Source organism: Lithobates pipiens, unplaced genomic scaffold, assembly GCF_037356315.1.
Source record: "Lithobates pipiens isolate NorthernLeopardFrog02 unplaced genomic scaffold, aLitPip1_a1.2 Scaffold_3, whole genome shotgun sequence".
Lineage (NCBI taxonomy): Eukaryota > Metazoa > Chordata > Amphibia > Anura > Ranidae > Lithobates > Lithobates pipiens.
In genome coordinates, this window is record NW_027507790.1 from 108,058,550 (window position 1) to 108,073,397 (window position 14,848).

Here is a 14,848-nt window from a genome sequence, read left to right on the forward strand (position 1 = left end):
TAACTGGCTTTCTGATATTCTCCTTCTTTGAAATGTGGTTAATGGTTTATTCTGGTCAACTCATTGTGGTTTTTTACTGCTCATTATATTACTGATAATAAAGAGATTAATTTGCCTGTGCTAAAGCAGGGATAGCCTTCTTATAAATGATTTTCTCTGCATTATACTTGTACGGTAGAATTATGCAAAAGACAACAGTGACATCTCGTGGCCAGACAGTCCTATGGATGGTTACGTACACTTGATATCTAGGGATTATGTAGGCTATGACTGAGCTGAAGCTAGATTCCTTGGTAATTTAATAATAATATGCGTGTGTAGAAGAGGAACCGGTTGATGCTTGATACATTTTACTTGTATTGCTTTCCTTGAAGAATTACCCTATGCTCTTATTGTATTAAAAATAACATATTTTGAATTATTGTTGTGAAATGGTGAGGTTATTGATTTGAGAATGTTCCCCTTTAATGTACCCCCAAAATATGTATATGGTCAAGATTATACCGTAATAAAATTTGGAACCTGGATGCTTTAGTTATTGGCACCATCACCTTTTTTAGAATTAAAGTGGTATCCCAGGGCTGGACACAAGTGAGAATATAAATACATATACTGCTTGCAGTCGCTTCTCCTACAGTAGATAAGGTATAGGTGGACGATTTTGCCTGTTCCCTGTGATAGGGCCAAGGGCATAACCATGTCTGAGGGAAAAAAATAATGAATATATGAAACCCTGTGCTACTCCCTATAGCATTGATGGCAAACCTTGGCACCCCAGATGTTTTGAAACTACATTTCCCATGATGCCCATGCACTCTGCGGTGTAGTTGAGCATGATGGGAAATGTAGTTTCAAAACATCTGGGGTTCCAAGGTTCGCCATCACTGCCCTATAGAATACATCTTACCATGGTGCTAGAGAAATACTAAGAAAAAACATCTAGCTTCTATTTCTACGCTGAGGCAGCCCATAGTGTATGGACCTCTGTCTATGGACTACATATGAACATTTATCAATTCCATCTTATCTCAATCACGATTTAAATTATATTGGGGTTCTATACTGTCACTCAGTGTGTTGCGCCTTTTACTTGTATATGTCTAGAGAACTACTAATAACGTATAGCAGCTGACACTCTGTGCCATCACAAAAATAACTAAATAAGAAAAAATAGTGAAGTGCTCTAATATACACTATATTACCAAAAGTATTCAATATTGAGTTGGCCCACCCTTTGCAGCTATAATACCCTCAACTCTTCTGGGAAAGGCTGTGCACAAGGTTTAGAGGTGTGTCTGTGGGAATGTTTGACCATTCTTCCAGAAGTGCATTTGTGAGGTCAGGCACTGATGTGGGCGAGAAGACCTGGCTTGCAGTCTCTGCTCTAATTCATCCCAAAGGTGTACTATCGGGTTGAGGTCCGAACTCTGTGCAAGCCAGTCAAATTTCTCCTCACCAAACTCACTCATCCATGTCTTTATGGATCTTGCTTTGTGCATTGGTCTAAATCATTTGGTGGAGGGGGGATTATGGTGTGGAGTTGTTTTTCAGAGGATTAGGCTTGGCCAACCTTTCAGTGAAGGGAACTCCTAAAGTGGCTGTTAAGCCACTCTGACATGTTTCTACTATCCTCGCTGTCTCCTAATGACAGTTGCCCCTGTGTGTGTGTGTGATTTATAAATAAAATGCAGTATATACCTTATTTCTGCGTGCTGATCGGCGATCACATGTCCGGTTGGCTCTCTCCTCTCCCTGTCTGACAGAGGGGTCCAGGCTGAGGATCCCCCGCTGACGTCAGTCGGGGGGGGGAGGAGAAGAGAGCCAGTTGGTCATGTAATCGGCATGCAGAAATAGGGTATATACTGCATTTTTAAAAATAAATTACACACACAGGGGCACCTGTCATTAGGAGACAGTAAGAATAGTATTAAGATGTCAGTTATTTCAGCAACAGGAGGGGAGGAGGGGGGCGGGCACTTTCACTAGTTGACAGGCAGGGAGGGAGGGTGGAAAGAGGACACAGACACAGGAGAGCGGGACTTCAGATAATGGAGGCACATAAACTGACCACACTGTCAGGGCTCAGCAGCCATGATATACCATGGTCAGTTTACAGAGGGGAGGGTAGAAACTGGCAGGATCAGCCAGGTAGTTCAGGTGTTACAGGGGGGCAAATTACACAGTACAATCACTGTGCTGTATAACATGCTTCAAAGGGACAGGATCCATTTTTTTTTTTTTTTAGGTTAACAAACGCTTTAAGGCATCAGCATACCAATACATTTTGGACAATTTCATGCTCCCAACTTTGTGGGAACAGTTAGGGGATGGCCCCTTCCTGTCGCAACATGACTGAGCACCAGTGCACAAAGCAAGGCCCATAAAGACATGGATAAGCAAGTTTGGGGTGGAGGAACTTGACTGGCCTGCACAGTGTCCTGACTTCAACCTTTACACTTTTGGGATGAATTAGGATGAAGACTGCAAGCCAGGCCTTCTCATCCAACATCAGTGCCTGACCTCACAAATGCGCTTTTGGAAGAATGGTCAAACATTCCCATAGACACACTCTTAAATAGAGTTGCCACCTCGTCCCTTTAAACACGAACATATATGAAATACATAGTTTCTGAGGCTAATTTAATGCAGATAAGGCACCAAGTGAGTTTAATTGCCACAGAAACTGTGTAATTTAATATTTGTTCAGGTTTAAAGGGATGAGGTGGCAACCCTACTCCTAAACCTTGTGGACACCCTTCCCAGAAGAGCTGAAGCTGTTATAGCTGCAAAGGGTGGGTCAACTCCATATTGAACTATACGGAGGGATGCCATTAAAGTTCGTGTGTGTAAATGCAGGCTTTCCCAATACTTTTGGTAATATAGTGTATACATTATATATATATATATATATATATATATATATATATATATATATATATATATATATATATATATATATATATATATATATATATATATATATATATATATAAATATAATATATATAATAGATTAAAGCACTTCACAAGTTTTTTTCTTATTTATGTCTGATGGAGCCCCACAGCAGAACCATTAGGGGGCTCCACTCCAATCCCCTCCTCCAGTGGTACAGAAAACAAAATTATTTCATAGCATTGAGGTTCCCAAACTTTATATATTTATTAATTTCAATGCATTTTACTAATACAACTGATACTACACATGGCTTGCCCTCCTCTGATTTCAACCCTACTGCAGTCTGCTGGGGCTATAGTAATGCTTTTGCAAAAGAGCCTACCAGTGGGTTGCAACAAATATTGGCAATCCACTGACTTTTAAACCAGTCAATGAAATCCAAGGATTAAAGAATAGGAGGTCTGCACTTACAATTGTGACATAAGGGTTATTGCTTTTAAGTGTGGGATTTTTATTCAAGGAACATGTGTTGCAGGAGTATGGCAGTTGTTTTCAGGTGCTTAACAACACTTAACAGTACTTTAACATTGTACAGGGAAATCTTTCAAGGGAAATGTTTAAAAAGTAATTTCCAAAGTGGTTATTGCTCTTAGGCCGCGTACACACGCGGGGACTGTTCGCCCAACTTTGTCCGCTGAACAGTGTTTCGGCGGACAGTCCGCTCGTGTGTGGGCTTTCAGCGGACAGTTTCAGCGAACAGTCCGCTGAACAAGGTTTTTTCGGAAATTCCGAAAAACTGTCCGCTGAAACCTTGTTTCAGCGAACAGTTCCCTCGTGTGTAGGCTTGTTCGACAAACTAAGTTCCGCGCATGCTCAGAAAGGCTTTACACGCCGAAAGTTATAATGCAGTGTATAGGACGTCGTATTTTTCGTCCCGTCGTACGCGCCGTTCACGTCATCGCGCACGGTTTCAGCAAACTGTTCGTTCGTCGTGTGTGGCCATGTCCGTCCATGCTAATTTTGAGCGGACTGTTTGCCGAAACTGTTTGACGGACAAAGTTGGGCGAACAGTCCCCGCGTGTGTACGCGGCCTTAAAGTGTTACTAAACCCAGGACCCTGCATTCACTAAACCTGGTCTCCCACAGTACACAGAACATGGAAATGCATTTATTTTAGTAACTATAAACTGCTAAATACCTTTTCTCATCAGCAGTATATAGCAGTGACTTCTATCAGTGCCCAGCCAAGCACTGGTAAAGCTTGTAGGAGGAGTTTTCATTCTCCTCTGACTGTCCTATGAGGCTGCATGACTCAGGGGCGGAACAGAGAAGACAGGATCAAACAGCTTTTTTACACAATGTGCAGGAATAACACCTGAGGTTGCACAGTGAGTATAATAAGCATGCTTTACTGCAAATAAAAACTGATTTTTACTTTTGTGGGTTTAGTAACACTTTAAAATGTTAATGACAACCATGGGAATTTCCATTTATAAGTAACAAGTTTCAACAAAATGTATAGATTGTTCCTATATTAAGAAAAAAACAGGAACTTTTTTCTACAAAGCCTGACTTGAGTTGTTTAGGAAAAAACTGCAGAACGTTTGGAAGTATCATTAGCAGTATTACTAGTAGAGGACGAGGGGTATTGATTCCCTGTATAGCACTTCAGTCAGACATCACTTAAAATAGTGTACTTGATTTATTGAAGTGTCAGAGGAAATTAACTGTCTAAGACAATCAGTATTGCATCAACTCAACCACTCAGATTCATATTTGCACTGGGAAATGTCAGTTAAAGAATGGACGTTTGCATTTCTTTTTTTTCGCTGTAGACCAAGTCCGCCTGGAAAAGTTTATCTTTTAAACATTTTTTTTTTTTTAAATTCCAAGTAATATGCAAGTTTAGAGATTTTTCACCTACAGAAGACATTCTTAAAGCAAAGATAAGTCCTGCCATTTGCAACACAAATGGTCCAATGACTTCAACGCAAAACATTTTCGGAAAATAGTGATATAAAAGGAATTAAACTATCACTTCTAAAGTGTCCTGAAGTCTCAAATCCCTGGTAGCTGCTATATGCAAATGTTGACTTTATCTAAGAACTTGGCATTTTGTCTTTCACCCTTCTGCCTTCAGTGAAGCTGCCAATCATCTAAAGGGTGGTGTGGAAACTGATGGCAAACACTGATTTCCTATATAGATTTGAGAATTGCTAAAGCGTCTTTTATTTCTTAAATTTGTAAGGTTCTATAGAACAAAGTATTGCCTAAAGAAAATGTGAAAGTATTAACTCTCTGATCTCCTTGCTTTTTACGGATCAGTAACTTAGAAAGTACTGAAGCCTTAGGAAGCCAAGAAGTTGGCTTTCTCACAAAACCATGGCAGTCCCTATACTACTTTCACTACGGGTTTCCTTTAGGCTGTGGTAGTGGTTTCAGATGTGTCTAGGTAGTAGTAGTTCTTCTAAATGCATCCCAAACACCAATGAAAAATCCATCATAAACAACCACAGATGGAGGCTGTACACCACAATTTCACCACTAAATAGTTTAGGACAATTTTAGAGACTGAACTTGTCAGAGGGAGGAGATTGTTGGAGTCGGAGCTGCTTGTTAGCTTAAGCCGGCCTTAGATGAAGCAATGTTCTTTCCTGCAACCACGGGTTGTGTCGATGGGGGGGGGGGTCCCTCCTGCTGAGTCATTGTGTTCTCTCAACGAGGGATCGATCGTCCAACTTTGGTACAATCAGCCTCCCCTTCCTTGGTTCAAATCTCGGCCAGTCCCTGCTGAAAGCTGTTCAATGGGTGGCTTTGTAATGTGTGGGCTTCGTTTTTGGATGTAATTATAAACCGCAATATGGTGGGATGAGGGCCTTTCTAAACAGTCTATTCAATCTATATCCTAACAGGGAGGCCCCTCACACTAGTTGGTAAATCTAAAGGAGATTATAGAATAAGATTGTTGCATGAGTAGTCATCTTGGACTAAAGTATTAATAAACAACAACAAAAAAAATCAGCAGATTTGACAGACCATATTTCATCATCTGCCATTTCTTTGTAAATGTGGGATGGTAAGAAGAGCTGTAGGATAATAGTTATTCATGGACTTGTTTGTTTTGTAGTGGTTACGGAATCCTGGCCCCCAACATGAGAAGAGAACGCTGTTTGGAGACATGGTTTGCTTCCTGTTCATAACCCCACTTGCCACCATCTCTGGGTGGTTGTGTCTTAGAGGAGCCGTGGATCATCTGCACTTCAGTAGCCGACTAGAAGCAGTTGGACTTATTGCACTCACAGTTGCACTCTTTACAATTTACCTCTTTTGGACACTTGTGAGTATTGTATGTGTTTATTTTATCCATTAATTCTCTATAGTATTGTAAATGGTCTGTTTCTGACATGGATAACCTAAGCTGTTTTTCCTCTTTACCTGAATATTTTGAGGGACATTTACTCTAAAGATCACTATTAATGTTCATATACTCAATGTCTGCTCACAGGTCCCCAATATTTGGCAGATCGTGGCGTGTAACAAGTATCGGTGAGTCATGATTGACTTGCAACATAAACTATAACTAAAAATGTGTTAATAAAGTAAATTGTGCTGTGCTGTTCTTCTCTTGGTTTACTGGTAAAAACTAATAATTATCATCTTTTCAGGCTACTGGTTGCCTCATGAAAGAAAATTGTGAGCAAAACGTAGTCCTAAGATAGTGGTTGGGGATTTTGCTCACTTAAAGAATTATTCCAGTATAACAAAAAAATCCCATGCATTGGTGCTGTGCCTACACTGCATAGGTTAACTGCTAGTTTTTGTCTAGGGTGAGGAAAACGGAGAGCTACTTGCCTAACCTGCCGATCCTCCAAGAGCAAGATGGGTTCCTGCTGCTCCTGCCCCCTGCACGCTGTTTTGTTAATGGACTGTTCCTGACGTCATCATGCCCATAGACCGGCTCTGAATGGGAGGACAGCAGGAACAGCTTTTCTGTACGGCCATGGACAAAATAAGCAGTTAACCAGTGCCGTGAGGGGACAGCCCAACTGCATGGGAGATTTTTTTTTTTCATGGAGTTCTGCTTTAAGAGACTTCCACTGACCCTTTTCAAGCACAGCAGTAATGTTCACCATTCTCAGATCCTGAAGGTACAGCTCAGATCTCCCTATGGCAGCAGTCTTTCCATGAATACATATTTTTATGTATGTCTCTATACCGTGAGTTACTAGGCCACAGTTAAAAATCTCAGCCCAACCTTCCAAAATGCCACCCAAAACCAGTACAATACGAATGCAATCACAGGAGATCCATAGTGACTTGCCATGCTGCATCCTCACATTTCCATACTGAGGCAACATAAATTAATACAAGGGTGTAAAGGAAGTAGGAGGACATCAATCACATTGCCTCAGAGAGTCAGGCAAGTAGGCTGTACTGCAACTTACATTTTCTCCTACACCATTAAACTACGTCTTATCAATAGTTTCCTGCTTATGTTAGTCATCAGTGTTGTCAGGGGGTTCTATTCTTTTTATGTTTTTGGAGCAAACTAAGCTCTTGCTTCAAATTACATACAAAAAGTATAAGACACCCTCACTGTTTTTATTTGAGCCTGCACAAAAAGAAAAGTTGATATCTGCATACCTTTTCAGGGTTAGTGAGCAAGAGGGTCTGCGTAAAAGCCTGGCAACAATGGTTTTAAAAAGTTGAGGTCTGCCTTGGCAGCCATTATGTTTCTTATGCCGCGTACACACGAGCGGACTGTATGGCGTACTTAGTCCGTCGAAACACATTTCAGCGGACAATCCGCTCGTGTGTGGGCTTCAGCGGACTTTTTCAGCGTGCAGTCCGGCATGCTAAGAATTTCGGACTAAGAATGGCGCATGCCCAGAAAGGATTTACACGGCGGAAGGGTGCTTTGCTGTGTATTGGACTTCCTATTTCTAGTCCCGTGGTACGTGCTGTACACGTCATCGCGCAAGCTTTCGACGGACTGTTTGGGTATCCGTGTGTGGTCAAGTCCGTTCAGTGGAAAGTACGACGGACTGTCCGTCGGATTGTATGACGAACTAAGTACGCCATACAGTCCGCTCGTGTGTACGCGGCATTACATGACCGGTTTTCTTTAATTTTGACCTGCAAAAATAAAATGACAGCTACGGTGTGGGTGTTTAGAACAAGCACAATATTTTTGTTCAGATTTTATAAAGAACACCCAAGGCTACACGTGTACCACTTCACAATAAGTTTTGGCAACAGCAAAGAAGCTTTTCTTTAAAGTATTGATTTTTTTAATCATTTTTCTTTGTTTAAGATGTATTATGCTTTAAATGTAGTTTCCTTGATATTGACAACCATTTAATTGGTACACACGTGGTTGCTTTTGCTTATTCAGTACACTTTCTTTTACGGAACTTGTGCAGTACGACTAATGCACATAAGCAAATACAGTAGCAAAGTCTTCTGAGATCCAGGCTTTTACCAATCTGTATAGGGTTGTATATGAAACGCTGATTCTGCTATTAGACTACTTGGCTAGAATTTTGTGGATACCTGTATAAGCTTGTTGAACATTTCATTCCAAAGCTCCCTTCCTTTTGTTGCTACAATAGCCTCCACTATTCTGGGAAGGCTTTAAACAACATTTTGTAGGGTTTTTTTCTGTGGGAATGTTTAGCTCCAGTCAGAGCATTTGTGAGGTCAATTAATGATGTTATATGAGAAGACTAGGGATGAGCCAAACACCCTGTTCGGTTCGCACCAGAAGATGCGAATAGGCAAAAAATTTGTGCGAACATCATTAATCTATGCTTAGTCTATGGACTGGAACATGAATAATCAAAATTGCTTCTCACTTCTCTGATGTAAGAAACCAGAAGTGACAAATTTATAGGCACGTCCGGTTTCAGTTTGTTGTTTACAAATTGATTGTAAAGCATCAAAAGTTTTTGAAGGGCAGAGGAGAGATCTGGGGCCTAACTGAGGCCCTGTACACTGCCCATGCTATCACAAGGGATAAACAACATCCCTTCTATGTAAAATAACAAAATAAAAATTAGTGTAGCGGCCATAATCCTTTGAAGGGCTGCCTTGACTTAATTGACTTACCGGTTACCTCCGCTTGGCTTGTTCTTCCACATCTAGGGGTTCCCAGGGTTGATACCCAACAACTTGGACGCTGACACCAATAAAGTTCTTTTTTATTTTGCAGTGATAACATCCATTAACACAGTCTCATATAGGAACAGAGCATGGGTGAAGAACTCGGGTACCTTGAACTGCAGATAAAACAAAGTCTCTAATTCCACCCAGAGAGGATGCTACTTGTCGGCCCTCCTCTGTAGAGTCCTCCCTCGGTCACTTCCATGAGCTGTGGTGCCTCTCCAAGCCGAGAGCACATCCAGACACCTTGAATCCTCCCTCAGTTACTGTGCCTCAGACCAGCCGGTTCTGAGACTCGGGAACAGACAGATCCCTACCCCAGACCAGACAGGTCTATTGGGGGTAACCAGCAGAAGCATGTTGCGGGATATCAGACACCCCATGACCGGGACCCCTCGTGGGGCTACCCCGGTCCTGGAACAAGACCAGACCACACGGGCCTCACAAACTCCTCTAAGGCCGCGTACACACGCGCGGACTGTTCGCCCAACTTTGTCCGCTGAACAGTGTTTGGGCGGACAGTCCGCTCGTGTGTGGGCTTTCAGCGGACAGTTTCAGCGGACAGTTTGACGAACAAGGTTTTTCGGAAATTCTGTAAAACTGTCCGCTGAAACCTTGTTTGAGCGAACAGTCCGCCCGTGTGTAGGCTTGTTCGTCAAACTAAGTTCCGCGCATGCTCAGAAAGGATTTACACGCCGAAAGTTATAATGCAGTGTATAGGACGTCGTATTTTTCGTCCCGTCGTACGTGCCGTTCACGTCATCGCGCACGGTTTCAGCAAACTGTTCGTTCGTCGTGTGTGGCCATGTCCGTCCATGCTAATTTTGAGCGGACTGTTTGCCGAAACTGTTTGACGGACAAAGTTGGGCGAACAGTCCCCGTGTGTGTACGCGGCCTAACACGTGACCCCCAACATCTTAAGTACCCCCTCCCAGACTCCTCAGCGAGGCCCGGCACACCTGCCGATTGGTTCCGAGAAGGCTGACGCCTAAAACATCCAACCAGGCCTGGTTTTGGCTTGTCATGTGCACCTCACTACACACATGACCAAGCAGAACTTCCAACATAGCCCAGCCAAACTGATGTCAAAGTCAACCTACATAATTAACCCTCGGAACCCCTACTGTTCTGAGGCAAAAACTTTACACCTGTATGATACTTTGTCCAAAATGTCATCCACTACATCCCTGTGCTCACAGGCAAATGCATAAGTAGGTCCCACATAGGTATGCAAACACTGATTACACGTGGTATCACCGCAAACATCAGAGTGAGAGCAATAATTCTAGTGCCAGACCTTCTGTTTACTCTAAACTGGTAACCTGTAAAGGCCTTTAAAGCGTGGAGATTTTTAGGTTCCGTAGCTTGTTGCCATTCCACAGGCATACACAATTTTAAAGCATGACATGTTTGGTATCTATTTACTTGGCACAACATTATCTTTAAAGTGATTGTAAAGCTTGATTTTTATTTTTTTTTAAAACAACAAACCTGTTATACTTACCTGCTCTGTGCAATGGTTTTGCATAGAGCAGCCTGGATTCTCCTCTTCTCGGGTCCCTGAGAAGCTGCTCCCCATGGGGGCACTTGTGCATGCAGGAACCAATGGCTCCCACTGCTCTCAGCCAAGCCTGTCAGAGCCAGAAAAGGGGAAAGAGCTTCTGCAGACAGCGCTGGATCGAGATCTGGATCAGGAAAGTATTTAGGGGGGGCTGGGGGTAAAGCCACTATTAATTTATTTTTATTTTTTTACCTTAATGCAGAGAATGTATTAAGGTCAAAAAAACTTTTACCTTTTATAACAAAAAAGGGTATTATATTGTGTGCACTAAAATTAAAGTGTTTTTTTCCTGCATTTTAAAAATGACTGCCTCCGTTAAAAAAGAAAAAATGGCTGCACAAAATCCGCCATAAAATATTACAACAAATATAGAGATATGGTGGAAGGAGAAAAAGGAATACCCTCCTTGTGTATGGGACTATTAGAGAAGCAACACAGACAAATATGCTCCTATATTGTTTTGGAGCATATTTGTCTGTGTTGTCTGTAATAGTCCCATAAATAATGAGGGTATTCCTTTTTCTAAAACATTGTAACAACCACTATTTTATTCTCTAGGATCTCTGCTTTAAAACATATATAGTTTGGTTCTAGTAAATAATTTTCTAGTAAAAAAATATGCTGACTTTTATGTATGTGAGAAGTGTCCGAAGTGGCTCAGGGTTAACCCCTTCCTGCCTCCTAGTCCTTTAAGAGGTTCTAAATACCAGGAGGCAGAGGCAAGTATTCCGTTCACGTGACTCCTGTAATTGGTTGTTACAGCGGTTGCATGATCGGAAAGATCCCTATTGCAATTATACATCAGGAGCTTTCTGGTAACTGTGCTGGGAGTGCGCACTCTTTCAGCACAGAAGGATGTTTACATAGGACTGCATATATGTGTCCTCTCCGCATTAAAGCCCACCGACTGAGAGACTGCATATATGCATACCACCTTTGGAAAGAGGTTAAAGAGGTATATATTTTAAATAATAAACAAATGTGCTATACTTACCTAGGCAGGTGTGTTGCACAGAGTGGCGAGTTGCTACAGACAGGTACAGTGCTGGATTGACTGAGCAAGTAATTATTTGTTGGGGGGGCATACAAATGCTGGGACATTTTTTTCTTAATCCAGGGGAATTAATTCAAGTGAAAGTCCACCGTAACACTAAAATCTCTAAATCAACAGACATCCACGATCTAAGACGTGGTATTTATCTAGCCCTGTAAAGAAGAAATCACTATACATACCTTTTTAAGCTGCTCTGGTCCGGTCTCCAGTGGCGGAAGCTCTTCAGAGGACACAGCCGACAATGGCTGGGAAATGAATGGGAAGTGACTTCACCCATAGACTTACTATGGGGCTTCCCTTGTCGGCTGTGTCCTCTGCACCCGCCTCCACAGTGGAGCCGCCGCTGACAGCTCAGCATGAGACCAGACCGGAGTGGCTTCAAAAAAGGTATGTATACTGATTACTTTGTTACAGAGCTAGTTAGGTTAGTCTTAGATCGTGGATGCCAGTAGATTTACAGATTTTAGTGTTCTGGTGGACTTCAACCTAAAAAATTTAAAAAAACGTCTTGCTGTTACAATGACTTTAAATCTGCCTGGAGTTAGGCTTTAATGCCAAACGATGTTCTCTGTATGTTGGGAGCCAATTTTGTACAGTGGCTGACATTCAGAAAATATTGCCTGGATATTTATCTGGTCGAGCCATTGGTGTCCCCAGAACACCAACAAAATAAACCAAGATGTTAGATCTCCCTGGCACACCATAGCTCTGTCTGGCTAAAATGTAGAAGTCTTAGGTGGGTAGACTGTGTACTTTGTATGCCTAATTTTCAAATTTACTGTAACTAGAGTGTATCATTTATTCACAATCAGTTTAGTCTTTTGACCTTTTAAATTGCCTTTAAATATAGTTGTTGTTTTTTTTTTGCAGTGTAACACTTATCCCTGTTTTTATAAATAACTGTACGTTTTGTTCTTTTATTCCAGGTGTCATTTAGATATCACTGTAGATTATACAATGAATGGCGTCGGACCAATCAGAGGGTTATTCTGGTGATCCCAAAATCGATTAATTTACCTTCCAATCAGCAGTCGTTGTTGGGCCTGCACTCTCTCAAACGGAATTCTAAAGAGACCATAGTGTGACAGTGACTTAAGAGGGACTTGTCTGCCAGCCACACACACTGTAGCACTATAAATCTCCCTCTCTTTTCTCACTTGGACTTCATTCAGAGACTGTTAACCCCTAACTTGGACATCCTCATTTCTTGGAGCAACAGAATCCAGTTTTAATTTAAGTGATGAATGCTGCAATTATGTATTTGCTAACTTGCCAAACTTGTTCATTTAGCCGGGGGCATCTTGCATACAAGTCGCTAATACAGCAGCCATTAACCTCCTATTTTGCTATATTATGACATTAAAATTGAGAATACACTATTGTATTTTTTTTTAAGTCCTCCTTATTGCAGTTTAAAGCACGGCGTAATGATTACCTATCATTTCATAACAATGGAGGCAGTCATTTTAAAAATGAAACTAATAATCACGCCAATGTTATATGTCATATTAATAAGAACAAATGACATCATGATAGCATGGGGTGTTTTCAGTATCATACCTCATCGATATCACTTTGTGCGTACAAAAGAGCTGCCTCCATTTTTCTTGTAAAGGGCAGGTAAACATTACAAATGTTAAAGTGAAGGCGTAGAATTTAGCACAATATTTTTCTCCAGTGATGTACTTTCTTGAAATGATATTATGCAGCCATTTTTATTTTTATTTTCTTCTGTTTTCAACACATTTTGTATAAATATATTTATGGTTTCTAAGCTATTTTTTTAAAACAAGTATTTTTTCCAAGCCTGGCATTTACAGGATCGATACGCCAAGAGGATGTACCTGATTGTAACTCTGAATAATGTCAGCTCCGTCTACAGTCTACACATTACTTGGTGGTGCTGCTGAAAGCGAGGATCTTGCTTCTGATCGAATGGTGTTCAGCATAAGCTTTTGTTCTTACAAGACACAGAGAGACATTATTATCCTGAAGTCCACCCATTTAACCCTTTCAATTACTGGAATATTTGAAATATGCCATTAGACTTAAATGGGAGATGGCTAGCAGAGGAAATAAACTTCAATAATTTTTAAACAATTTCACATATACCTTATGAGTTATTATAAAATTATAAGATTGTGCATTATTTAAGTAATAAATACTATAAATTCTTCTGGTAAGCCTTTTATTGTATATTGGCAGGAAACACCTTTTAATTTATTCGTTTTTATAACTTCTTTTATGTTTCTGAGCAGGCTACTGTTTCTTTAAAGCTGGTAGATTTTTAAATGCATTTTCCCATGAATATAGGTATGAATATTCATACAAAAATTCTTAGTACATTTGATGACTGTCATTTAAACGTACTTCAAAATTAACTGGCTTTTAACGTTTGATTTTGGGATGAATGAAATTTCCCAAAGAAAACCCACACATGCAGTTAGAAAATGTATTTGTTCAAATTTTCATCCTTCAAATTTTCTCATAACTAAGGTCAAAAACAAACCTCAATTGACCCCACTAGCCATTAAAAAACCAAACACTCTTAAAATGAAAAATTTCAATTAAAATTCTTGTACGGCCAGCTTTGGCAATGGGTCTTCCCATTTTTGTTTTCTTTACATTTTTGTCTGAGGATGTACTTATGTTTATACTAAGATGTTGAGCCCTCTTTTTAACCACTTCCGGACCGGCTCACGCCAATATATGTCTGCACTTTGAAGAGGGATATCATTGTTATGGCAGCAGCTAGCTACCATAACCCTGGTATCCTCTTCTTCAGTGACCGGTCTGCTTTCAGATAACACTGGTTTCTGCAGTGGATTCGCCGCAAGATCACTTTTATCAGTGGTGGGAGAGGGACTCTCCCGCCGCTCTCTGGTGCCCTCCGCCGCTTACCGGAGCCATCGGTAGCGGCGGAGGCAATTGGGTCCTCTCCCTGGCTTGGTATAGAGACAAGTGAGGGGAAGATGGCCCCACCCATCTTCATACCATTGTATGCCGGAAGCGGTGTCAAAATGTCACTTCCGCCCATAGCTCTTAAAGCAACATTTTGTTTTTAAATCACATTTTTTTATTGCATTTTAGTGTAAATATGAGATCTGAGGTCTTTTCGACCCCAGATCTCATTTAAGAGGTCCTGTCATGCTTTTTTTCTGTTACAAGGGATGTTT

General features: G+C 41.0%; 1 protein-coding gene across 6 annotated transcripts in view; it reads left to right on the forward strand.

Moving 5' to 3' along the window:
- Positions 1–13,848, forward strand: part of MARCHF3 (membrane associated ring-CH-type finger 3) — a 293,810-nt gene extending 279,962 nt beyond the window's left edge. For 5 of the 6 annotated variants that reach the window (XM_077462156.1, XM_077462158.1, XM_077462160.1 and 2 more), the window contains 2 exons: positions 6,023–6,241; positions 12,599–13,848. In XM_077462156.1, coding sequence (XP_077318282.1) covers positions 6,023–6,241; positions 12,599–12,757 — 378 coding nt within the window. In that variant the 3' untranslated portion in view covers positions 12,758–13,848. The remainder of the gene's footprint in view (positions 1–6,022; positions 6,242–12,598) is intronic. The other variant, XM_077462162.1, reaches the window with a different exon arrangement.
- Positions 13,849–14,848: the final 1,000 nt, after the last annotated feature.